The 26,069-nt window shown below is 37.1% G+C and overlaps 2 protein-coding genes across 2 annotated transcripts in view; one reads left to right on the top strand and one right to left on the bottom strand.

The window, feature by feature from the left end:
* The first annotated feature begins 3,625 nt into the window (after positions 1–3,625).
* Positions 3,626–21,675, top strand: mpnd (MPN domain containing). The gene is given in 16 exon segments (XM_062039295.1): positions 3,626–4,026; positions 7,183–7,379; positions 11,917–12,138; positions 12,236–12,338; positions 13,566–13,644; positions 13,706–13,802; positions 13,876–13,948; positions 14,022–14,098; positions 20,164–20,229; positions 20,231–20,260; positions 20,262–20,334; positions 20,406–20,457; positions 20,459–20,474; positions 20,544–20,633; positions 20,697–20,791; positions 20,875–21,675. Coding segments are annotated over 16 exon segments (1,368 nt in total). The 5' UTR covers positions 3,626–4,019; the 3' UTR covers positions 20,966–21,675.
* Positions 21,676–21,707: 32 nt separating this feature from the next.
* The window catches only part of sh3gl1b (SH3-domain GRB2-like 1b), a 32,218-nt gene continuing 27,856 nt past the window's right edge, over positions 21,708–26,069 (bottom strand). The window contains exon 9 of the mRNA XM_062039296.1: positions 21,708–22,610. Within this exon, the coding sequence (XP_061895280.1) occupies positions 22,417–22,610 (194 nt within the window). The 3' untranslated portion in view covers positions 21,708–22,416. The remainder of the gene's footprint in view (positions 22,611–26,069) is intronic.

Here is a 26,069-nt window from a genome sequence, read left to right as displayed (position 1 = left end):
TTCCAGCAACTATCACTCCAGTGTTCTAATGGTACAATGTGTTTGCTCATTGGCTCAGAAGGCTAATTGATGATTAGAAAACCCTTGTGCAATCATGTTCACACATCTGAAAACAGTTTAGCTCGTTACAGAAGCTACAAAACTGACCTTCCTTTGAGCAGATTTAGTTTCTGGAGCATCACATTTGTGGCATCAATTAAACACTCAAAATGGCCAGAAAAAGAGAACTTTCATCTGAAACTCGACAGTCTATTCTTGTTCTTAGAAATGAAGGCTATTCTACAAAATTGTTTGGGTGACCCCAAACTTTTGAACGGTAGTGTAGGTGAAGTAAAACAACATTTCAATTAAAACAACAGGGGCAACATCATAAAAAGGATACAAAGTGGATTAAAAATGATTGTTAAAAGGTGCATTAACTAAAAGCTTTCCAAAAAGAGTAGTTTTCAAACGTTTCTTAAAAGTGTCAACACAGTCAAGATCACAGAGGGACTGCTGCAAATTGTTCCCGAGTCTGGGAGCTGTAGCCTGGAATGCCAGGTCTCCACGGGTTTTAAAACGAGTTTTCGGGATCTTTAGAAGACCCTGGCCTGAAGACCGTAGCCTGCGCCCTGAAGAGTAGGGTCATAGCAAGTCAGTGATGTACTGAGGGGCTCCACCATGGAACGCACGGAATGTCAGGACTAAAATTTTAAACTAAATGCGGAATTTAACTGGAAGCCAATGAAGACTGGATAAAACGGGGGTGATGTGGGCTGTTCTGGGTGCACCGGTCAAAAGTCTGGCAGCCGCATTTTGTACAGTCTGAAGTCTCTTTAGCGTTGGCTTGTTGAAAAGGGTGAAGAGAGAATTGCAATAGTCAATACGAGACGAAATGAACGCGCGAATGATCATTTCGACATCCAATTTTGACAACAAATGTCTCACTTGAGAAATATTTCTGAGATGATAAAAACAGTTTTTGGTCAGTTGACGACAGTGACCCTCCAAAGACTTTGACTGATCCAACACAACCCCAAGGTTTCTGAGGCTGCTTTAGAGCTGACCGATCTAGATGTATGAGCACGAACTGATGAAGCCTACTTGGATGAGCGGCGAAACGTCTTCCAAAACAAACCAAGCAGTCCAGTTGCGATCGATTGAATGCCCTGAGATGACGATGACCTGGATGATTGAGAACCTTCATAGACATTTGGATAGTAAGATTGAATTTGTACAATTATTATGTGTACCATGAGATGCAGGCCACATGCCAACTGTGGTACAGTGTTGTATAGCAGGGCTATCTTGTGGCGAGTTGTCTATAAAGAACTTATGAGACTGGGAGTAGGGACAAATTGAAAATGTCATATCATCATATCATCATGATTATCACGGTATTCTAGAATCTGCCCACACACACACACTACACATTTTTAACCAAGTTTTTTTTAATTATACAACTATATAAGCAACACACACAATGTACACTTTCCTTGGTAGAATAAAGATGAAATATTGTTCTATTATTGTTTGAGTTTTTAAAAATATGATTTTCTTCTGTTTTAATTTGTAAAGGTTTTAGAGCAGGGGTGTCAAATGTACGGCCCGCGGGCCGGATTAGGCCCGCAAACGTTTTTTTCCCGGCCCGCGTGATGAGTTTGCCAAATATAAAAATGAGCTGCTTTTTTTTTTTTTTTTTTTTTTTTTTACAAAAGAAACTGCTGTTTTAAATGTGTCCACTTGATGTCACAATAGCAATTTATGTTAGGCAAGCAAACGGTTTATACCGGGGCCAAGCAAAAGGTACACAGTAAAGGGTGACTGTGGCTCCTCCTCCTCGACCCACATGAAACTCAAAACCTGCCATTTTATGTCTTCTGCTTCGAACACATCGTCATTCGGCACCCTCGTTGCCCCAAAATGTCTCTGTCGAACACAAGAAAAGTGAACTTAACCCTTTTGAATAGTTTTTACCTCCGTTTCTTACGGTTTGTTGAGTTAGCACTGGATTGATACGTGGACATGACAAAGGAGGTATTTGATACCTAGAAGAGTTTACATGTTGTGTTTTTTGTTCAATCCCAGAAAGACTGTGACTTGAAAGTTTAATCCTGGCTTTGTAGATACACTGAGACCAAGTCTAAGCTCATTGTGTTTTTGAAGCTGCACCAATTTCCTCAGAACTTTCAACAAACTTGAAGTGTTTTGTCCAGAAGATTGTTTGTGATTTGTACGTTTTCATAATGCGCTTGTTCTATTTTTGGCCAGAGTAAAACAAAGAAAACAACCTGGAGTTGTCTTTATGTTTAAGTTATCATGCCATGATTTTACCATTACGGCCCACTCGGGAATAGATTTTCCTCCATCCAGAAATGAGTTTGACACCCCTGTTTTAGGGTGTTTTTAATGGGGAAAGGCGTTAATGTGTGTTGTATTCATATCAGCATTCAGGATAGATAGCGATTAGCCCGCTATATGATTCTCCAGGAAATGAGCAGTGTTACTGTCAGTTTTTCAAAGTGACGTAATCCATCACGGTTTTACGATCATTTGAATCTGAAACGGTAATTCTAACCATCAGGAATGGCACCGCGGTTTATCATAACGATAATCCACTGGATTAAATTGAATACTTGCACCTCCTGGTACCCTAGCACCTCCAAAACCCTCAAATCTAAACTCCAAACATCTCAGAACAAGCTAGTCAGGTTACTTCTAGACCTCCACCCCAGATCCCACCTCACTCCTACCCACTTCTCTAAAGTGGGCTGGCTCAAGGTGGAGGACAGAGTTAAACAACTTGCACTGAGCCTAGTCTATAAAATCCACTACACCTCCCTGATACCGAAGTACATGTCAAACTACTTCCTTAACTTAAATGACCGCCATAACCACAACACCAGGGGGAGCTCCACTAACCATGTTAAACCCAGATTCCGAACTAACAAAGGTCTTAACTCATTCTCTTTCTATGCCACATCAATGTGGAATGCGCTCCCAACAGGTATAAAAGAAAGAGCATCTCTATCCTCCTTCAAAACCGCAATAAAAGTTCACCTCCAGGCAGCTACAACCCTAAACTAACACCCTCCCCGGATTGCTAATAATCAAATGTAAACAATCAAATGCAGATACTTTTTCTTATGCCTTCTGATCTCTCTCTCTCTCTCTCTCTCTCTCTCTCTCTCTCTCTCTCTCTCTCTCTCTCTCTCTCTCTCTCTCTCTCTCTCTCTCTATGTCCACTACTTGCTGTCCATATCCTACCCCCCCCCCCCACCCCCTCCACACCCCTGATTGTAAATAATGTAAATAATTCAATGTGATTATCTTGCGTAATGACTGTATTATGATGATAGTATATATGATAGTATATATCTGTATCATGAATCAATTTAAGTGGACCCCGACTTAAACAAGTTGAAAAACTTATTGGGGTGTTACCATTTAGTGGTCAATTGTACGAAATATGTACTTCACTGTGCAGCCTACTAATAAAAGTCTCAATCAATCAATCAATCAATCAATCAATGTAGTTTGGTTGTGCATCCAGCAGATGTCGCCAATATACGCTGGCCCCGGTGGAGAGCACTATTTTTTTTTTTAACGTTTGTCGCCCTCTAGTGGCAGTTCCCACACAAACAAGCATTCCTCCGAGAAAGACATGACCGTCCCATAGCTCGACCGCCGCATTGTTTCCATTAATGGTTTATTTTCACTCATTATCACCATGCAGGTCGTTCTTTTGTGACTCTTTCGGTCTTTGGGTGTTTTAAGGCTAGTAATTACCGTAAATAATGTCAGCTGGCGCGCCGGGCAAGCGAAAAGGAGGAAGAAGAAAGGGGAGGGGAGCTGACATTAAAGCAACACAACAAGGAAACTACACTGCCTTCATTTTATCTTCAATAATGGCCTCGACCACGACGCGGCTCCCCCTTTAAAGACCGCAAACACTTCCATTCACACTGGAGCTCAACGACCGAGCCCGCTCGGCATCGAGTGCCGAGTTGGAGCGACTTGTTCCCAGCGTCCTCGGAGCCATGATGGGTGAGGAGGATGAATGAAAAGTGGATATTGTCATCCTTAGAGGGGGCGTTAGGAGCAAGGAAGCCATGTCCTGACCAGGAAACAAAAGGCTAGCAGTGGCACTGACGGAAATGCTCCATTGTGTCTTCATTTTGTCACTTTAGACCTCCTTTTAAGCAAGACTAGCTCTTATTTTTTTTACAATGCAGCGCTTTAAATGTGACTGTCATCTCTCAAACACTTGCTTCTTTTTGTCCTGGTAACCAGTTAATCATAGTGAATATTGTAACAAACGACCCCCCTTGTTTTGTCACTTACATTGTTAAGTACATTTTGCTTTGTTTGTCTTAAAAAGTAAGACGTTTAACCCCAAATGATATAGATTGGTGATGATAGATACACTTTAATTCAGGGGTGTCAAACTCATTTTAGATGGGGGGCCACATGGAGAAAAATCTACTCCCAGGTGGGCCGGACTGGTAAAATCACGGCACGATAACTTAAAAATACAGACAACTTGTTTAAAATAAGAACAAGCTCATTGTGAAAATGTACAAATCATTTTACACTTACATGTTGCGGTTAATAGTATTCCCTCTTTATTTTCGTTTTTTACACTTTCTGAATAAATTATGTGATAATGTTCATCAGTCAACTCATTGGTGTTAATTTTCAGTCTATCAAGATAAAAAAAAATTCTGTACTACTAATATAAATATGATTTTCCACTTTTAACAGATCAGACTACTTCAGCCTAAAAAAACAGACACATGCACAATCATTTCCATTCATCCATTTTCTACCGCTTGTCAATTTATCTGGAAAAATATACTATATAAATATACCATTATCCAATATCTATAAAGAAAGTCACTTGTCATTTTAGTAGCAAAGCATCCTTGCTGCAGGCAAATATACGTTTTTCTGCATGCTTTGAATAGGAAAAGGTAACTCTATCTGATGGACAAATATAAAAATTTAAATAAAAGTCAGTACAGTCCTTTTTTTATCACTGGTAATTGGTTCCGGAAATGACAGCGATAAATGAATTCCCGCAAAGTAGGAATAATTTATTATAAATTAAATATTTTTATAGTTACAGCATAAAAAAATGTTTATGACCTTCTAAATAAGTTTTCGACATTATGAGCGCCATCTACACACGGAATAACACCCTATAGAGAGTGAGAATTTGAGACTTTGGTGATGTATTTTTGCTTTAGTTACGTCAGCGGATATCTCCATATATAGTAAAGGTTTACCTGAAGAGTGATATTATGTTCTTTTTTTTTCTTTACACTCTTTTAAGGCAATATATATAGAAAAAAAGACAAAACACAACACTTTTGTTTTTGCTCCCATTTCTGATGAGTTGAACTCAAAGATGTAAAACTTTTACTACATACACACAAGACCTATTCCTCTCAAATATTGTTCACAAATATGTCTTAAATCTGTGTTAGTTAGGTGTGGCATGAAAAGATGCTGATTAAACGGCACGATTATTGCACAGGTGTGCCTTAGGTTGCCCACAATAAAAGGCCACTCTGAGATGTGCAGTTTTGCTTTGTCAGAAAAGCAGTCAGTATCTGGTGTTACCCCCATTTGCCTCTCGCAGTTTATACATCTCCTTTGCAAAAAGTTGATCAGGTGGCCTGTGGAATGTTGGTCCACTCCTTCAATGGCTGTGCCAAGTTGCTGGATATTGGCAGGAACTGGAACACGCTTTCGTACACGCCGATCCACAGCATCCAAAACATTCTCAATGGGTGACATGTTTGGTGAGTATGCTGGCCATGCAAGAACTGGGATGTTTTCAGCTTCCGGTAATTGTGCATTGTCATGCTGCAACATGAGGTGATGGTCTCGGGTGAATGGCACAACAATGGGCCTCAGGATCTTGTCACGGTATCTCTGTGCATTCAAAATACCATCAATAAAATGTACTTGCCCATACCATAACTTCCCGCCCACCATGCCCACTTAAGTCGGTAACGACGATGAATTGCAGTCAGGTCCAGACAGCGATGAGTATGCAGATGAGCTTCCCTGGGAGGGTTTTTGCAGGAATTCTTTGGTTATGCAAACCAATTTTTGCAGCAGCTGTCCGGGTGGCTGGTCTCAAATGATCATGGAGGTGCACCTGCTGGATGTGGAGGTCCTGGGCTGGTGTGGTTATGCGTGGTCTGCGGTTGTGAGGCCGGTTGGATGTAATGCCAAATTTTCTGAAGGACTTCTGGAGACTGCTTATGGTAGAGAAATGAACATTCAATTCACAGGCAACAGCTCTGGTGGACATTCCTGCAGTCAGCATGCCAACTGCACGCTCCCTCAAAACTTGTGGCATTGTGCTGTGTGATAAAACTGCACATTTCAGAGTGGCTTTCTATTGTGGGCAGCCCAAGGCCCACCTGTGCAATAATAATGGTGTTTAATCAACATCTCGATGCCACACCTGTGATGTGGGATGGGTTATCTTGGCAAAGAAGTGTTCACTAACAGAGATTTAGACACATTTGTGAACAATATTTGAAAATAATAAGTCTTATGTGTATATAGTAAAGTTTTAGGTCTTTGAGTTCAACGCATGAAAAAGTGGAGTAAAAACAAAAGTCTTGCGTTTATATTTTTGTTCAGTGGAGAAATGCTGCCTGCGGCTGAGCCAATCTGTGGCCAGAACAGAGCGCTCGATTGGTTTGGCCAATAATACTGGAATTTGGAAATTATTAGTTTATTTAGCCATTTTTATGCTTGAAAATACTTATTTTAGGACCACAAAAATATAGAATATTCATTCTAAACAATTCCTACAAATCTGTAATAAAGTCGCAATATTTAAAGTGCGATGTGGCGAAAGACGACTGTACACCATTATCCAACACCAGTTGAAAACGGTCAAATGTGATACATTTTGCTGCATCTGAATTATCAGAATTTGAATGAAAGCCAAAATTTAAGATTGTTTAATGTTAAGATAAAAGTGGTATCATTTAGTTTTTTGTCTATAGCATTGCTACATATTTCTTGATAATGCTTGTTGTACAGTCGAGTAAAGCTCGTCATATAGCAAGTCTGTCACTGTTCCTACTACAGAGTAAATTAGTGTGCAATAGAATGTTCCTATATTATTGTACACGTTGGTTGTGTTTTAGTAACAAATGTGTGTTTCCTCCTCAGAGCCGCCCAGTTCGCCACAAGCGGTGGAGGACGGAGGTGAGGAGGACGAGGACGAGCTGAGCGGAGGCGAAGAGGCCGACCTGCGCTCCACCTCGGGCCGCGGCTCCTTGCTCACCCGTAGAGGCATCACGCTGCGAGTGCTCCTGAAGGACGGCCTGGTGGAGCCCGGTGACGGCGCCCTGGCCATTCACTACTTGGTAATACATACAAGCAAGTAGGGGTGTGGCCAGATTAAATCATGACCATTATATCTCGTTTAGAGAAAAGCTGTCTCGTGGGCAGAAGACAGCCGGAAGTGTTTTTGTTTATTTTAAAGGGGTCTTATTATGCAAAACCAACTTTTCTCACCTGTTGGTACACATTTTTGTGTCTTTGGGATCCCCATAAGTGCCGAACATGTGAACTCATGAAGCATGGTGTAGAATTTGAGACTTTGGTGATGTATTTTGGTTTAGTTATGTCAGTGGATATCTCCATATATAGTAAAGGTTTACCTGAAGAGTGATAGGTTCTTTATTTTTCTTTATCCTCTTGTTGTGGAGCAGACTGTCTCGTACATGCACATGCATGTTAAAATCTTTTGCTGTTGCCATTTGTAACACAAAGTAGCGTATAATTCTAACTTCTGTCAGTAGCGCTAAAAAGTACAACATGGCTGACAGGGTGGAGACACAGTCAAAGGGGGCTTAGCTTCAGCACTTAGATAAGACCTCACACAAAACGGTGCACTAAAAAGTACAACATGGCTGACAGGGTGGAGACACAGTCAAAGGGGGCTTGGCTTCAGCACTTAGATAAGACCTCACACAAAACGGTGCATTCTGATTAGACAGTCAAAAAGCGGCTAGATGTTGTTCTTTATGACACAATCTTTTGACCAAAGAACCACCGTTACATTACAACGAAGTGTTTTAAATGTAAAAGAAACAAATCAGAAGCACATCCTTTTGATTGGAAACTCACAGTAAGTGCTTTGCACAGACCACAAACCAAAAAAGCAATTAGAAAGAGTCTGTTTTTTTCGACTGCTCGAGCGGCCGCTCTCCTTATTTAAGATCAGCCATCGTGTGTATGTCCAAGGAGAAGCAGCCAAACTGTCGATCATTAACGCTAAGACGCGACAGAAAAGCACCCTGGACACACTTGATCGCTTCCCCCGGCAGCAAAGCACCACAACAGAAACCTTTTAAAACAGGATTGTCCAAACTTTTTCCGCTGAGGGCAGCACAGTGAAAAATAAAAGTATGCTGGGGCCATTTTGATATTTTTCCTTTTCAAACCCAATACAATATTAATTTTAACCATTACGGTTCCCCTCAATTTTTGGTGAATGTTTAAGGTCTTGGGGACCTGCAAGGATGTCAATCATAAAAGGGTTAAAAAGTCAGATCTTATTTTTATTTATTTTATACTTTTATTGCTAAAATATGTGTAGATCAACTTCACATCTATCTGTTGACATTAAGTAAAATGTTCTTTGTTTTATGTTCTTTTTATTCAAAGAAACCTGTTTTTTTTATGGCAAAAACACAAAATATGCAATATTTTTCCTGCCAAAAAATGTTCAAAGTTCAATCTATGATGTGAAGTAATTGGAGCCTTGAATAGGTACATAATTCATAACAATTTGCTTCTGATGTATTATTATTATTATTATTTTGAACAATGACAGTTTTAACAAAATCTGACATAAGTTCTGGGTGATCCAAAAGGCCCCAATCATAAAAGTGTTAAAATAAGTCATATATAAACATATTATTTGTACTTTCAATGCTTCAATCTCTAGATCAACTTCATATCTATGTCGAGTTTGTATAATTTTTTGAGCAATTCCAATTTTAAAGTAAACTGCCTGCATGCAGCTTTTTGTTATTAGTGTCAATACTGCAACATTTTCTTATTACATTTCACCTGTATGCTCTTTTTGTCTTATTTTTGTAATGGCATTTTTAAGATGTGCCGCAGGCCTGTAAAAATGAGCTGCGGGCCAGAAGTGGGCCACACTTTGGACGCCACTGGTTTGAAACATGAGTTCATATTGCACATCAAACGTTTGCGACATATGTGATTGACAGTCAGGAAAACCAATCAGAGCCAACATTTCTTCTAGATGTAATTGTGTCAAATGTAGACATTGATTTGTCAAATCACTATTTGTAACCACTGTGAATGGTGGCTCTGGTTTATCTAGTTTATAGTCTATGAAAGTGAAGGAAAGCAACAAGTTCAACATTTATTATTTATTCCGCAGAAAAGTGTTCTGTTTTTTGATGTACAATATTAACTTCCAACACCTAAAATTGACTTGGTGTTTTATTTTAGTAAATAAAAGCGACTGCGTCTGTTTAAAACAGGGGTGTCCAAAGTGCGGCCCGGGGGCCATTTGCGGCCCGCAGCTAATTGTTTACCGGCCCGCCACACATTCTGGAAATGCTATTGCAAAAATTAAAAAAACATTTAAAAAAGTGGAATGAGGTGAAATATAACTAGAAAAAGTTGCAATGTTGACACAAAGCTACCATGCAGGCTTTTTTCTTTTCTTTTGTCTATCTTTCTTTTTTCTTTTTTTGCCATTGCTCAAAAAAAAAAAAAATCAATGTTATAATTATTTGAACCTATTAAAGGCTCCAATTATTTCACTTTAAAATGTGTTACGTGGGAAATATTGCATATATTGTGTGGTTGCCATACAAAAACATCAACATTTTATTTGACAAAAGAGCATAAAACAAACAAAATAATAGTTCAAACTAGGGATGTCCAATAATGGCTTTTTGCCGATATCCGATATTCCGATATTGTCCAACTCTTTAATTACCGATACCGATATCAACCGATACCGATATATACAGTCGTGGAATTAACACATTAGTATGCCTAATTTGGACAACCAGGTATGGTGAAGATAAGGTTGTTTTTTTTTTTTAATAAAATAAAATAAGATAAATAAATTAAAAACATTTTCTTGAATACAAAAGAAAGTAAAACAATATAAAAACAGTTACATAGAAACTAGTAATTAATGAAAATGAGTAAAATTAACTGTTAAAGGTTAGTACTATTAGTGGACCAGCAGCACGCACAATCATGTGTGCTTACGGACTGTATCCCTTGCAGACTGTATTGATATATGTTGATATATAATGTAGGAACCAGAATATTAATAACAGAAATAAACAACCCTTTTGTGTGAATGAGTGTAAATGGGGGGAGGGAGTTTTTTTGGGTTGGTGCACTAATTGTAAGTGTATCTTGTGTTTTTTATGTTGATTTAATAAAAAAAAAAAACGATTTATATAATTGATGATTAATGATTTAATAATAAAAAAAACGATACCGATATTACATTTTAAAGCATTTATCGGCCGATATTATCGGACATCTCTAGTTCAAACGTAAAATCGACAGATATATCTGAAGTTGAGCTCGTAACTTAAGTGTTGAAAGTTTAAAAAAAAACTACTAAAAATGTATCACTTTCTGAGTGGGGCACCTTTTGGATCCCAAATATATTTAATGGGATTTTATTTATCTTTTCATTGTGATTACCCAAAAATAATAATGAATTAAAATCAATGGTGTCCTGCATTATTGATATTTTTAAGGCTCTAATTACTTCACATCAAACATTGCTTTCTGAATGTTTTGGGCAGTGGGGGAAATACTGCATATTTCAGTTTTATTATAAAAAAGTAAGTTGTCTTTGACAGAAAAGGCATAAAACCTTTTTGTTTTTTTAAACTTTATATCAACATGAAGTTGATATACTGTACAGATTTACTAAAAGCGTTATATAAAAAAAATAATAATAATTTGACTTGTTTTTAACATTTTAATGACTTAGACCCTTTATGGTCCCCGGGAGCTCTAAAGGTAAAAAACAAACAAAATCCATATATTTTGTTATGGTTTGAAAATTAAAAATATCAAAATGGCCCCCACATGCTTTAATTTTTCCGTGTGCGGCCCTCAGTGGAAAAAGTTTGGACACCCCTGGTTTAAAACAATAAATAACTTTTTAAAGCTACTTTTTTGTTATAGAGCCATCTTTATAATGTAATGAATTTCATCCAATTTACACCCGGAAATGGCGAGAACGGCACAAAAAGATGCTCGCTTCCACCCACCTTTTTTCTTTGTGCATATGCTTAAAATGATCAAAATATGTAAATATTCCATGTCGTTATAAATGTGCCTGTTACTAAATTACATTTATACTTGTGTGTATATAAAACCTTAATGGAGGTGTTTGGATGTTTTTTAAGGGCTTTTATTGGCACTAAGGAGCAACTCCCACAGGCTCAATTGTAAACAGACTTTTGACCACACTTATTTACTTGATAGAATGCATTAAAAAAGAAAAATGTGTTCTTGTCTTACATAAGGATTGTGTATGATAGGCAAAATTCCAAAAAAAGTGCAGTTCCCCTTTAAATATATCTATTTTCCGAAAATAGCAAAAGTTAAAAGGTCATGCGTGCAAAGTGCAGCTGCATTGTTTTAAAAAGTTTCATTGTCCTGTCCTATTCCTTGTCATGGTAGTTTTCTTGAAAACATTGGCACTGTCAGAAATTGTTGAAAAAATAGAAAAAAGGGGCCCTTCTTTGGAAAATCCCCAACTCAACCCCTTGCATATCATGAAACTCCTGTAATATGGTGAATGCAAAACAACACATGACCACACGCCTGTACAAGCGATGCTCAAGATGGCTGTTCACAACGTGTCTCCCTCAGGGTAAGAACTTTATAGGGGACCTGTTGAACGACGGGAAAATCCGCTGGGTGGAGACGGGTCAGATCTTCAACTCGCCCAGTGCATGGGCCACCCACTGCAAGCGCCTGGTCAACCCGGCCAAGAAGTCCGGCTGCGGCTGGGCGTCTGTGCGCTACCGGGGACAGAAGCTGGTGCAGTACAAGACCACCTGGCTGCACAAGTACCAGCCCAGTGCAGACATGGTGAGGACAAGAACTACCTTGTGCACCAGGTCTTAACAAATGTATCTTCTTCAGTACTACTGCATGGCTTTTGTTGCCTGTGTGTTTTACATAACAGAGCCTGGTGAGTGAGGAGGATGATGACGAGGATGAAGAGGAAGGGAAATCAGCTGTGCTGGCCGATGAGAAGAACAAAAACAATAAACCTGGAGGGCTACATGGTATTATTATTTTTTTTAAAAAGAAAAAATCAAAGTTACATAGTGTAGTATTTGTCAACGTTGTACTATAATAGTGTTTTGTCCAAAGTGTAGCTTTTAGATCAGGGATATTCAACTACCTTTGTTTTGGGGGCCACATTTCCAGAAAGCTAAGGACCAGAGGACCAAACTTCTTCCTTCACTATTTATCTTTTTTTGTGTATTCCGCAGAACCATTGTCCTCTACAGTAGACATTGGATTTAGGTCTATTTATTTTGTCACTTACTGGAGCGTTCTGCTCTTTTTAAGGATCTCCTGCAAGAAAGCTAGTCAAAGATTATCTCTACGACAGCGCTCTAGTGTTTTTAAGAAAGAATCCGCTGCATAAATGCGCGTCTCTCAAAAGTCTTTTGAACTGAACTCACAGGGCACCAGCTGAATAGCCTGAAATGATGAAAAAGAAAATACCTAAAATGGAACCTTGAGGAACACCACCAGTATAACTAAAGAAGTTTAACAAACGACTACGGGCTGTATCTGAATTATACAAGGTACAGTGGATCGGTAGGAAGAGCAGCCGTGCAAGCAACCTGAGGGTTCCTGGTTTGATCCCCGGCTTCTGCCATACGAGTCACGTCTGTTATGTCCTTGAGCAAGACACTTCACCCTTGGTTCTGATGGGTCGTGATTGTCACTGAACCCACTTTAGTTACATAAATCTGTCTGAAATTATTTTTTAAAATGCCATAAAAAAGAGGATTTAAAGGGGTGCCTTGAGGAACACCTCAGTTATGTAAATCACACATTTGGCATGTCAATGCAAGGATCTGCCAATGTGTTTAAAGTGGTCCAAGTTCCTCTAAACAGGAGCACTCTGCTGTGTTTAGGAACGTGGGGCAAAAATGTTTGTTGAACTGAACTTGGGGGAGGGTATGACGTCGTTCCAGCGCCGGATTTGGGCCCTCAGTTGAAGGCCCCTGCTTTAGATCGTTTAAAAATGTTTAGGAAGCCTTACTGGGAACAAACTGTTTTAATGCTAATGAGCTGTGTTTGTCCAACAGTATGTGTGGTTTCAAGAAGGACTATTGTGCACTTTATATGTAGGTTATGGTTAGCCTTTGGTCCAGGGTTTATGTTAGGTTTAAGGAGCAGTACCTCGCCTTCAAAGTGCAGTTATGTGCCTGTTACTGATTCATCTGTCAAGAACCCTTCAGCTTTAAAAAAAAGGTTTTTCTTCATCATTCCAGATGTTCTCGCGCCACGTAGAACAGACCGAGAGAGAATTCCTGTCAGATATGGTTCTTTGGGCACCAGGGATGCTGCCAGGTTAGTCATCTTTCCAATCCTCACCCTCAGCTAACCTTAATGAGGGATCTTGCGTCCTCAGAGACCCTCACACGCTGGTGGAACTGTCGGCCTTTTCAGCCATCAACAGATTCCAGCCTTTCAACGTGGCCGTGTCCAGTAACGTGCTGCTGCTCATGGTGACCTCTCACTCTACATGTGTCCTTAGGAACAACACATCAAATACATCCATGTTTGTGTCTCCCTTACTAGGACTTCCACTGTCACCTGACCACCAGTGAGGTGGTGGGATATTTGGGAGGACGGTGGGACACAAACACACAACGTGAGTGTGACCCAAGACTCAAACATGTTAGTTCATGTAAGTTCACTTAGGAGGATGTTTGTGCTTCCCTCAGTGCTCACCATCTTGCGGGCCTTTCCTTGTCGGACCAGACTGGCTGACAGAGACGCTGCCTCTGCTGTTGAGGAGGAGGTAATGCACACACACACACACACACACTGTGGATGACAGGAGAGATAGGAAATTATTTGAATCATCTCACAAAAGAAGTGCGGACAAACTTGACAAAAGAAAACGTTTACTGAAATAATGATCTCCACCCTAAAAAAAAGCCTTACCTCAATTAGTGGAACAAATAAATGCCACACCTACAATATAATCCTCAGGATTGGGGAAAACAAGACATAAGGTCATAACCTAATCAACACAACTGCGGGTATGATATATAATTAAATTCTGTATTTTAAGTGGTTTTAATCTAAAAGTGGATACATACTGTAGTTTTAAATACTGTATTTTTAAGTGGTTTTAGTCTGAAAGATGCATACTGTAATGTTTTAAATGTATTTTTAAGTGGTTTTGGTCCAAAAGTAGATACATTACTGTAGTGTTTTAAATATTGTATTTTAAGTGGTTTTAGTCTAAAAATAGATACTGTCGTGTTTAAAATTCTGTATTTTTTAGTGCTTTTGGTCTAAAAGTAGATGCATGTTGTAGTGTTTAAAATGTTGTTTTTAGTAGTTTTAGTGTATAAGTAGGTACATATAGTGTTTTAAATTTTGTATTTTTAGTTGTTTTAGATTAGATAATTAAAGACAATCAGATACATATTAGTGTTTTTAAATTCTATATTTTTAAGTGGTTTTAGTCCAAAAGTAGATACATTGCTGTAGTATTTTAAATATTCTATTTTAAGTGGTTTTAGTCTAAAAGTAGTTATATTCAACTAGTATTTTAAATATTGTGATTTTAAGTGGTTTTAGTCTAAAAGCAGTTATATTCAACTAGTATTTTAGATATTGTGATTTTAAGTGGTTTTAGTCTAAAAATAGATACTGTCGTGTTTAAAATGCTGTATTTTTTAGTGCTTTTGGTCTAAAAGTAGGTACATATTGTTTAAAATATTGTTTTTAGTAGTTTTAGTCTATACATCTTATAGTGTATCTATAGTGTATTTGTATTATATTATAGTGTATTTGTATTTTTAGTTGTTGTAGTGTACAATTAGATATTAGTGTTTTTAAATTCTCTATTTTTAAGTGGTTTTAGTCCAAAAGTAGATGCATTTCTGTAGTGTTTTAAATATTTTATTTTAAGTGGTTTTAGTCTAAAAGTAGTTATATTCAACTAGTATTTTAAATATTGTATTTTTAAGTGGTTTTAGTCTAAAAATAGATACCGATGTGTTTTAAATTCTGTATTTTTTAGTGCTTTTGGTCTAAAAGTAGGTACATATTGTTTATAATGTTGTTTTTAGTAGTTTTAGTCTATACATAGTGTTTTAAATATTCTATTTTAAGTGGTTTTAGTCTAAAAGTAGTTATATTCAACTAGTATTTTAAATATTGTATTTTTAAGTGGTTTTTGTCTAAAAATAGATAGATACTGTCGTGTTTAAAATGCTGTATTTTTTAGTTATTTTGGTCTAAAAGTAGGTACATATTGTTTAAAATGTTGTTTTTAGTAGTTTTAGTCTATACGTATTATAGTGTATCTATAGTGTATTTGTATTATATTATAGTGTATCTATAGTGTATTTGTATTATATTATAGTGTATCTATAGTGTATTTCTATTATATTATAGTGTATCTATAGTGTATTTGTACTATATTATAGTGTATCTATAGTGTATTTGTATTTTTAGTTGTTGTAGTGTACAATTAGATATTAGTGTTTTTAAATTCTCTATTTTTAAGTGGTTTAGTCCAAAAGTAGATGCATTTCTGTAGTGTTTTAAATATTCTATTTTAAGTGGTCTTAGTCTAAAAGTAGATACATTCAACTAGTGTTTTAAATATTGTATTTTTAAGTGGTTTTAGTCTAAAAATAGATACTGTTGTGTTTTAAATTCTGTATTTTTTAGTGCTTTTGGTCTAAAAGTAGGTACATATTATAGTGTTTAAAATGTTGTTTTTAGTAGTTTTAGTCTATAAATAGATACATATTATAGTGTATCTATAGTGTATTTGTATTTTTAGTTTTTAGTGTACAACTAGATACATATTAGTGTTTTTAAATTCTCTATTTTTAAGTGGTTTTGGTCCAAAAGTAGATACATATTATAGTGTTTAAAATGGTTTTTAAGTAGATACATATTATAGTGTTTAAAATGTTGTATTTTTAGTTGTTTTAGTGTACAATTACAAACATATTAGTGTTTTTAAATGGTTTTGGTCCAAAAGTAGATACATTACTATAGTGTTTTAAATACTCTATTTTAAGTGGTTTTAGTCTAAAAGTAGATACATTCAACTAGTGTATATTGTATTTTTAAGTGGTTTAAAAATAGATACTGTCGTGTTTTAAACTCTGTATCTGCTTTTGGTCTAAAAGTAGGTACATATTGTTTAAAATGTTGTTTTTAGTAGTTTTAGTCTATACATATTATAGTGTATCTATAGTGTATTTGTATTATATTATAGTGTATCTATAGTGTATTTGTATTTTTGTGTATTTGTGTTTAAAATATTGTGTTTTTAGTAGTTTTAGTGTAAAAGTAGATATGTATTATAGTGTTTTAAGTTTTGTATTTTTAGTTGTTTTACTGTACAATTAGTGTTTTTAAATAAATTCTGTATTTTTAAGTGGTTTTAGTCCAAAAGTAGATACATTACTGTAGTGTTTTAAATATTATATTTTAAGTGGTTTTAGTTCAAAAGTAGATACATTACTGTAGTGTTTTAAATATTATAATTTAAGAGGTTTTAGTTTAAAAATAGATACTGTCATGTTTAAAATGCTGTATTTTTTTTGTGCTTTTGGTCTAAAAGTAGGTACATATTATAGTGTTTAAAATGTTTTTAGTAGTTTTAGTCTATAAGGAGATACATATTAGTGTTTTAAATTCTATATTTTTAGGTGGTTTTAGTCCAAAATTGCTGTAGTGTTTTAAAGATTATATTTTAAGTGGTTTTAGTCTAAAAGTAGTTACATTCAACTAGTATTTTAAATATTGTATTTTTAAGTGGTTTTAGTCTAAAAATAGATACTGTCGTGTTTTAAATTCTGTATTTTTTAGTGCTTTTGGTCTAAAAGTAGGTATATATTGTTTAAAATGTTGTTTTTAATAGTTTTAATCTACTTATAGACTTATTATAGTGTATTTGTATTTTTTGTTGTTGTAGTGTACAATTAGATATTACTGTTTTTAAATTCTCTATTTTTAAGTGGTTTTAGTCTAAAAGATACTTTCAACTGGTGTTTTAAATGTTGTATTTTTAAGTGGTTTTAGTCTAAAAATAGATACTGTTGTGTTTTGAATTCTGTATTTTTTAGTACATATTATAGTGTTTAAAATTTTGTTTTTAGTAGTTTTAGTGTATAAGTAGATACTAATTATAGTGTATTTGTATTTTTAGTTGTTGTAGTGTACAATTAGATATTAGTGTTTTTAAATTCTCTATTTTTAAGTGGTTTTAGTCCAAAAGTAGATGCATTACTGTAGTATTTTAAATATTCTATTTTAAGTGGTCTTAGTCTAAAAATAGATAGATACTGTCGTGTTTTAAATTCTGTATTTTTTAGTGCTTTTGGTCCAAAAGTAGATGCATATTATAGTGTTTAAAATGTTTTTTGGTAGTTTTAGTAGATACATATTAGTGTTTTAAATTTTGTATTTTTTAGTTGTTTTACTGTACAATTAGATATCAGTGTTTTTAAATTCTGTATTTTTAAGTGGTTTTAGTCTAAATGTATCATCAATTAAATCGTTCAATTTTATTAAGAAAAAAAAGCTTTGATGTATATTTTGTTGTCGATTAATAGTTTGATTGTAAAATATATGTTATATGTTAAGTGCAATTTCAATGTTGCAGTTATTAGAAAAATAGAATGAGGGTTTATGTCAAGCAGAAAAATCGTCCGTCAACTACAGTTGCAAGAAAAAGTTTGGGCCTTTTTGCATAAATTGGCCATAAAATGCGTTCTGATCTTCATCTAAGTCACAACAACAAACACACACAATCTGCTTAAACTAATACTACCGGTACACATTTTGTTATTGAACACAACATGTAAGCCCATTCCGATTCACAAAAACTGTTTCAGTTCAGCAATATGCTGGTGTGAATTGCTCTTTTGAGGTCATTCCACAGCATCTCAATTGGGTTGAGGTCAGGACTCTGACTGGGTCACTCTAGAAGGCGTATTTTCTCTGTTGAAGCCATTCTATTGTTGATTTACTTTTACGCTTTGGGTCATTGTCCTGTTGCATCACCCAGCTTCAGTTGGTAGACAGATGGTCTTAAGTTTTCCTGTAAAATGTTTTGATACATTCGGGAATTAATGTTTCTGTCGATGACGGCAATCCTCCAGGCCCTGAGACAGCAACACAACCCCAAACCATGATGCCCTTTCCACCACATTTCACCGTTGGGATGAGGTTTTTATGTTAGTGTGCTGTGCCTTTTTTTCCATCCACGCATAGTGTTGTGTGTTTCTTCCAAACAACTCAATGTTGCTTTAATTTGTCCACATATTTTGCCACTAGTGCTGTGGAACATCGAGGTGCTCTTTTTGCAAACTCCTGGCTTCCTTTGTAGTGGTCCCTCCCATGAACTCCATTCTTGTTTCATGTTTTCCTTATTGTTGACTGGTCAACAAAAAAAGTCTTTAGCTGACACTCTACGATTATTTTTCCCTTCAGTGAGCATTCTGCGCTGTGCTCTTGACCCTTTACAGGATGACCACGCCTAGGGAGAGTGCTGAACTTTCTCCATTTGTAGACAATGTGTCCTTACTGTAGAGACATGAACATCAAAGCTTTTAGAGATACTTTTGTAACCCTTGCCAGCTTCATGTAAGTCAACAATTATTGATCGTAGGTTTTCAGAGAGCGCTTTAGAGCGACACAGCTTTTAACATCAGGCAACTCTCAAACTGGTTTGTTCTTATTTGGCAGGGCAGCTTTAACCAACATCTGCAATCTCATCACACTCCTCGCTCAATTGACTCTTAGAGAAGTCTATTAGCTTAGGGGTTCACATCCTTTTATCCACCCTGCACTATCAATGTTTACATGTTGTCCATCTTCCACCGCTTGTACCGCTACAAAATTAATTGTACAGTATTTGTCTATTGTTGTAACTTAGATGAAGATCAGATCACATTTTATGGCCTATTTATGCAAAAACCCAAGTAATCCCTAAGTGTTCACCTACTTTTTCTTGCAACTGTATTTTCCCCTAAAATACACATTGAGGTTATAAAGTGTGTTTTATTCCGATTAATGGAACAAACTGATAGGGCTGTAGTTACATTATTTTAGTAACTTATCTATTTTGCAACATGACTTTTTTCATATATTTATCAGTTTAGAAATATGTTTATAAATTATTAGAAAATTGATTTTCAAGGAAAATCCAGGCATTTGTTCTAAGTATACATAATTAAAATACATATTGCAATATTTTAGTTTGCATAAAAATGCATTTTAAAATTGATCTTTTGAATATTAGTATGTCCCCTCGTTTTTTGATTGATTTAAGTTTATTGACATCTTAAAGAATTGAATCCAAAAGGCAAATGGGCCAAAAGGCTTGTTTTCATTGTGGTCCATTATGAATGTGAGTGTGAACGGTTGTCTATCTGTGTTGGCCTGTGATGACGTGGTGACTTGTCCAGGGTGTACCTGCCTTCTGCCCAAGTGTGGCTAGGTGGTAGAAAATGGATGGATAAAATATTGTATTATACTATACTTTTAAGTGTACTAACAGGCTAAAAGGAATCATGTAAAAAAACATGACTTTTTAAAATTGTCTGTCTTGTACTTTCTGCAGTTGAGTAATTTAATGCCATATGGCCCTTATTTGAGTAAATAAGAGTACTCCTTCTGCTGTTTAGTCAGAATTAAGATAATGTAGGCCTTTCAAAGCCATTACTACTAATAATATTATTACTATATACTCAGAACAAGATGCTTGTTGCTTCTAACTTGTTTTTACTAGGACTAATTAGTTTTACAGTGGATGTACCCAATACCATTACATATCACTTTCAGTATTCCTAAACCATTTTCTGAATTGTTAATGTTGTCCAGATCTGCCAGAACTGTTTCATGCGCGGCTTGTCTCTGGTGGGCTGGTACCACAGTCACCCGCGAGGCCCCAGCCTTACCCTCCCTGCAGGACATCGACTTCCCAGATGGACCACCAGCTGAGGCTGCAGGGCTCCAACAACGGCTTCCAGCCCTGCCTGGGCGTCATCTGCGGTACGTAGGGTCAGTACGTCCTCTCAGCTTTCCCTATTAAGGCTCCGGTTACCATTCGGACTCTTTTCCAGGACCGTACTACCACGGCAATCAAGGCGTGGCCTCCACCATAACGCCATTCTGGGGTGCCACCACCTGAGGTGAGCGCACCGGGCGGTTGTCTTTTAAAAGCGCAGTAGACGTTAATGGTCACGTTTCTCTCCGTGCAGCAAAGACCCAACGACTACGGCATACCAGTGGCTGTGGAGGTCACCTACGTGCAAGACAACTTCCTCACCAGTGATGTCCTCAACGAGATGGTAGTAGCTGAAGAACTGCCACACTTTGTGAAGACCGTCCATTAAGTGCTTGTTCCTGTACAGATGCTGCTGGTGGACTACTACAAAGCTGCTCCTGACCTGGTCCACTTCAGTCAGTACTGGTGTCCTGATACCACCATGATGGACAAGATCAAGGGTGAGAGCATCAAGATTGTCACGCTGCCCTCAGTGACTGCTTGAGCTAACTTCCTGTTTTGGCTCCTCCCCCCTCCATCCAGGGCTCTCTGAGCTGCCACGCCCCTAAGGATCAAGCCTACTGTCAGATCTTGGAGCACGTCTACAGTCAGCTGAGTGGCGTACAGGTGCCTTGATGACACTTACTGTGAGTGCTAGTAAGAAAAGCCCACACACGGACAGCTCCATGTCAACTGTTGTAAACTTTTCTCCATGTGCCATACCTTTTTTTTAATTTATTATAGAGCACAGAACATTGATTCACATTTCTAACCAATACACACTGGATTTATTTAAATCAATTGTCTTTCTGTTGTATTTAAACAAACAAAAGAAATATAGATTCAATTGTTTTTGTCTGTTTATTGTAAGAAGTGTGGCGTCAGGAAAGAAGCACATAAAATACATCGATAATAGACAAATGCATGGCATTAAATCCATAGCAAGTAAAAACTTTTACAGGGCATTATAATAATAATAATAATAATAAAAGGACTACATGCATGTTTTAAGGGTTTGGATATAAAAATAGTAATATTTTTAAGACTGACTAAAAACAAAACATAGCCTTTTATAACCATACAATGTATGTCTTTTTTCCTAAACATCCAAATCAATGCAAAGTAACGAGTGAAAAAAACGTTAGTCTTGTGTGTGCGCGGGAAAACAGTCTTGTAGTGTTTGTAGACGTTACACAGCAAAGTGCCACTTTGTTTATTACAACTGAAGGACAGCCATAAGTAGCTTTGTTAGCTTTTGGGGTCATTAGTCACTCCTCCTGGTTCCAAATAAAAGCCAGCAATGATTTGTTTGTTCCAAAGAGCTACATTGCTGAGTCCACATGTAAACATATTAGGTCCAAACACAGTGGCAAAGGGTGTGTCAGATACGGACAAAACACTGATAAAAGATGATTCTAACACTCCCCCAGTCTAAACATTCCCTTGATGTTTTCCCTTTCACTTTTAGGCGACATCCCCAAAGTCCGTATTCATGTTTTAAGAGCACAGGTCAGGATGTAACAAACACTTTAAAAAAATCTATAAATTCACAGAGTGAGGGACAGAATGGGACACAGTTTCACATTATGACAAGACAAGGGATAGTAAGACGTGAATCGCTGCCAGCAGCGTCGTCCCTTTCTTTCTTTTTTTAGGCACTGTGTGGTTGAAATGGACTTTGACAAAGACGTGGCTGCTTTAAGTGACCAAAGTGGTGCAACGGCTGCATTTCAAGGTGTGTAACACACAATCTCAATGGAGGTGCAACTCTCACATGTCCAGTAAGCAGCTCTACTAAACACACATGAAATGAAAGTGAAATGAATATTGTACTGCTTTAGAAAAATAGAACATTTGAAAAAGACACGGTAGGCTAACTGGTGTCATGTGGTTCTAATTTTTTTTTTAAGGTAATTCTCAAAATGGCCAACAGGTGGCATCGTTGAATTACTGAAATGGGGGAGTATTCCTTGCAACCTGAGCTCGGTGGATCAAATTGCAGGTGAAGAGTCAGTCGTCCATGTGGTTCTAGTGTGGAGCAGCCTCACTTTCCTCTCCTACCTTCCTTCCTTCCTTCCTACCTACCTTTACTGCGGCAGTGGAACCAACACCTCCACGTAGTTGAGGGGGAAGAATCCCGACTGGCCGTTGAGCATACCCTCATACCAGTTCTCATCGATCTGATTGGTCAGCGTGATGATGTCGCCCTCGTGGAAAGCCCAGCTCGCCTCGTTCTCCGGCTCAAAGTCGTACAGTGCCTTGCAGCTGGGCTGCTCGGGGGCTGTGGAAAGGTCAGAATGTTTAGCTGCAACAGTGCTTTAATGACAACAAAAGTGCAACATCCTATGACTGCATGGTTTCTACTGGTGTCATCTCTTATGTTGCCTTTGCCAACTCTACCACTGCTACTGATCTGATCCAAACAAACTAAACAAATTGTCCAACAACAAAGTCAGTCTTTGTGTAGCATTGACTGTCAGCTTGGGATGTGCACTTCTTGCACATGAAAGAGTTATACCACGCTTAAAATATTATTATATTTTAGACAGACTTAGACTTCCTTTTTATTGTCATTCAAATTTGAACTTTACAGTACAGATAAGATCGACATTTCGTTACATAAGCTCATGGTAGTGCAGGATAAAAAAGCAATAAGATGCATATATAAAATAAATAAATAGGTTACTGTAAGGATAAATATATTGCACTTTTCACATGCATCAGGTTCATGTATGTATGTTATATTGTCTCTTTTATTCCAGCGAGTTAATCCATTTTGGGGGAGTTGAGGGGATAATTATGATGCGAAATTCAAGAGTCATATTTTGCCAATAAATTAAGGACTACAAGCCACAACTTATTTTCCTACGCTTTGCACCCTGCGACTTATAAAACGATGCAGCTAATTTATGGATTTTTCTTCACGTTTACAGAAAACAAGCAATGACATTGTTGTTTATGCTATGGCGCCATCTTTTGGACGAGTTTGCTCACTGCAGGGTAAGGTTCAATCAATCAATGTTTATTTATATAGCCTTAAATCACAAGTGTCTCAAAGGGCTGTACAAGCCACAACGACATCCTCGGTACAGAGCCCACATAACTTTTTTCACCAAGTACCACCTCCAAAAACACTTGGCTCTCTAAGTACCAAACATAATGACCAACATTAAAATACAGTACAGTAGCTTAGTAGGCCTACATATTCAATAAAAACAAGGTACAAGTTTTATTTATCAAGTATATTTTATACTTTTGGATACTGTTATATTACACACAGTTTAAACACTAAAATTGTGTTAAATTATTTGGCATACCACTAGTGGTACATGTACCACAGTATTTCCTTCTGTTTAATGCTTTAAACCGGAACTACAAGTCTTTTAGTCGTCCCATAACGTTCTACTTGCATAGGTTCTACTTGACACCAGGCAATGTTTGTTAGTTTTACAATATAACTAAAACAATTCTTATGTGCTATCGTAATGTGAATCAAGCTAGTGTTGTTAGCATTAGCTAATATACACGTTTACGATCGTCTGTTAGTATTAACTTACGACTGCATTTTTTTTGGTATTGTTTCCGTTTCAACAAATTCCTCAGTAAATTCACCAAGACATCACCGTGGGAGTTATTGAGTCTGTTTAGCTGATTGGAGAGCTAACTTCATGTACCATGACTTCTGTTTGATCACGGGCACCGTTAGAAAACAATGTAAATAAACATTTACAAAACATTTCAGTGAAAATAACTAATTTCACAACATATATATCTGCAGCTTATAGTCTGGTTTGGCTATATATGGAAAAATATTTTTTCTTCTAAAATGTAGTGCCCATCCATCCATTTTCTACCGCTTGTCCCTGGGGTCGTGGTACAGCTACACTCTATAGACCTGAAAATAGGCTAATTTAACTTGTCTGTCCCCAAGACACTTGCCACTGTCTCATTAAAGTCAAGTGACTTCTTGCGCTAAAGTATAACAATTACCTCCAAAAGTTTGAGGTAGACTGGTTAATAAACACGTTGGATGAAGTAGCACAATCTTGCTCTGACAATGAAACACAACCTGTGAGCTTTGCAGCAGAATGCCAATCAGACCTTTGACCTCAAACAACTTGAAATCAGACACCTCTCCAAATCAAAATACATTTTTTTCCAAGACAACTCAATATAATCACAACTTTAAAAAATAATTCACTACTTTAAAACAAATCTGAAACTCTCTAACCTTGACCTCAAACACCTTGTGGCAGACTTAGCTCTATATCAATAAAATAAAAATACTTGTACAAATAAGCTTATTATTCTTGATATTCTTAAAAAGCAACAAACGTGAGAAAATACTAGCTGATATGGACTCAAGGGACACATCACTAGGATGTCATGGAAAAATCAATATTGCATATTTTTTGTTGAAATCCAAAGATGATTGACAGGATGTGCTAAGCTTTAAAAAGTCAGTTAACAGGAAGTGGATTTGTTACACCACATGCAACGAGAACCTTCAAAACCTTTGAGAACTAACTTTGAGTTTGACTTCCTATGTTTCACAAGCATACATAAGTACTGCAAAACGTGTGTGCGTGCGTACAGCAAACGCCGCAAGACCACAAGAGAAATTCATGCTCCGCCCTCTTTGACTCATGCTTCCCAAACAACAAGGTTGAGGAGTGAAATGATGGCTCTGATGGTGTCACAGGACAGAGGAACAAGGTCAGTCAGACAATGGCCGGCCAAAACACACGCGTGTACACACACACACACAGGTAAACACTTGTAATGTGTCTGACATATTTGCAGCGCATGACTCATGCAGGTCTTGTGCAATCATGTTGGAAATGACTGGAATGTTTGTCAGCTCTCTTCTACAGAAAGAGACATCCTTGGCTATGTGTGGAAGTGTTTTCGTGGCTATTTTATACTTTTTCTATGGCAGTTAATTTGTGTCTATATTATAAAAGTGTTTTTTTGACACTGAATTCTTTGCGTTTGAGTTTTGTGGACTGAATTTAATTTTTTATTGCATCAAATTATACTGACAATTTCATTGAATTTTGAAACACATGCATTTGCTAACACATTTTATTTCAAAGTATAAAAATTCACTATTTAAACATTTAGTGTCGAAAAATTCACTGCTTCAAAAAGCAAGACACACTTCTGGTAAATTAAGACCGAAGCAATCGATCCTGTTTCTGAACCAGCCAATGAGGTGTCAAGTTTGAAGTCACGTGACACGGGTCTTGCAAGACAGCATAAAAAAGGCAGTTTTAACTGGGCTACCTTGGCATAATACAGTCCTTCTCAAATAGTGTGGGCGGGAACATGCTTTTATTGCCGTACCAGAATATGATGAATCATATGTAGCACTTGGCTTCACTGTAACCTCGGCGGGATGTTTCCTTTAATGCAGAGGTATAGTTATAAAAATGTTATATAGACAAACTATACTATTTATAGTCACAATGGAGAGAGGGGGGCACAAAATATTTTTTTCTTCCAGGGCGGCATAACAGTAAATATTTGAGAAGCACAGGCATAATACAAAATAATAAACATTTTAATACGACCCGCTGGATATTTTCAAACTAGAGAAACGATTCCAATGGTTATTAGAATCTGACATACGGTTACTACGGTGACCATAGGAAGCTTTTCTCCAGGCAGACAAGACAGGGCACAGACCTCAAAAACACGAGTGTCAGACGGAGGCGGATTTCTACAACAAAGTTCTGCA

This window comes from Entelurus aequoreus, linkage group LG27 (assembly GCF_033978785.1).
Source record: "Entelurus aequoreus isolate RoL-2023_Sb linkage group LG27, RoL_Eaeq_v1.1, whole genome shotgun sequence".
NCBI classification, from domain to species: Eukaryota; Metazoa; Chordata; class Actinopteri; order Syngnathiformes; family Syngnathidae; genus Entelurus; species Entelurus aequoreus.
Note: the sequence above shows the minus strand (reverse complement) of the source record. Positions and strands in the feature narration are given on the sequence as shown.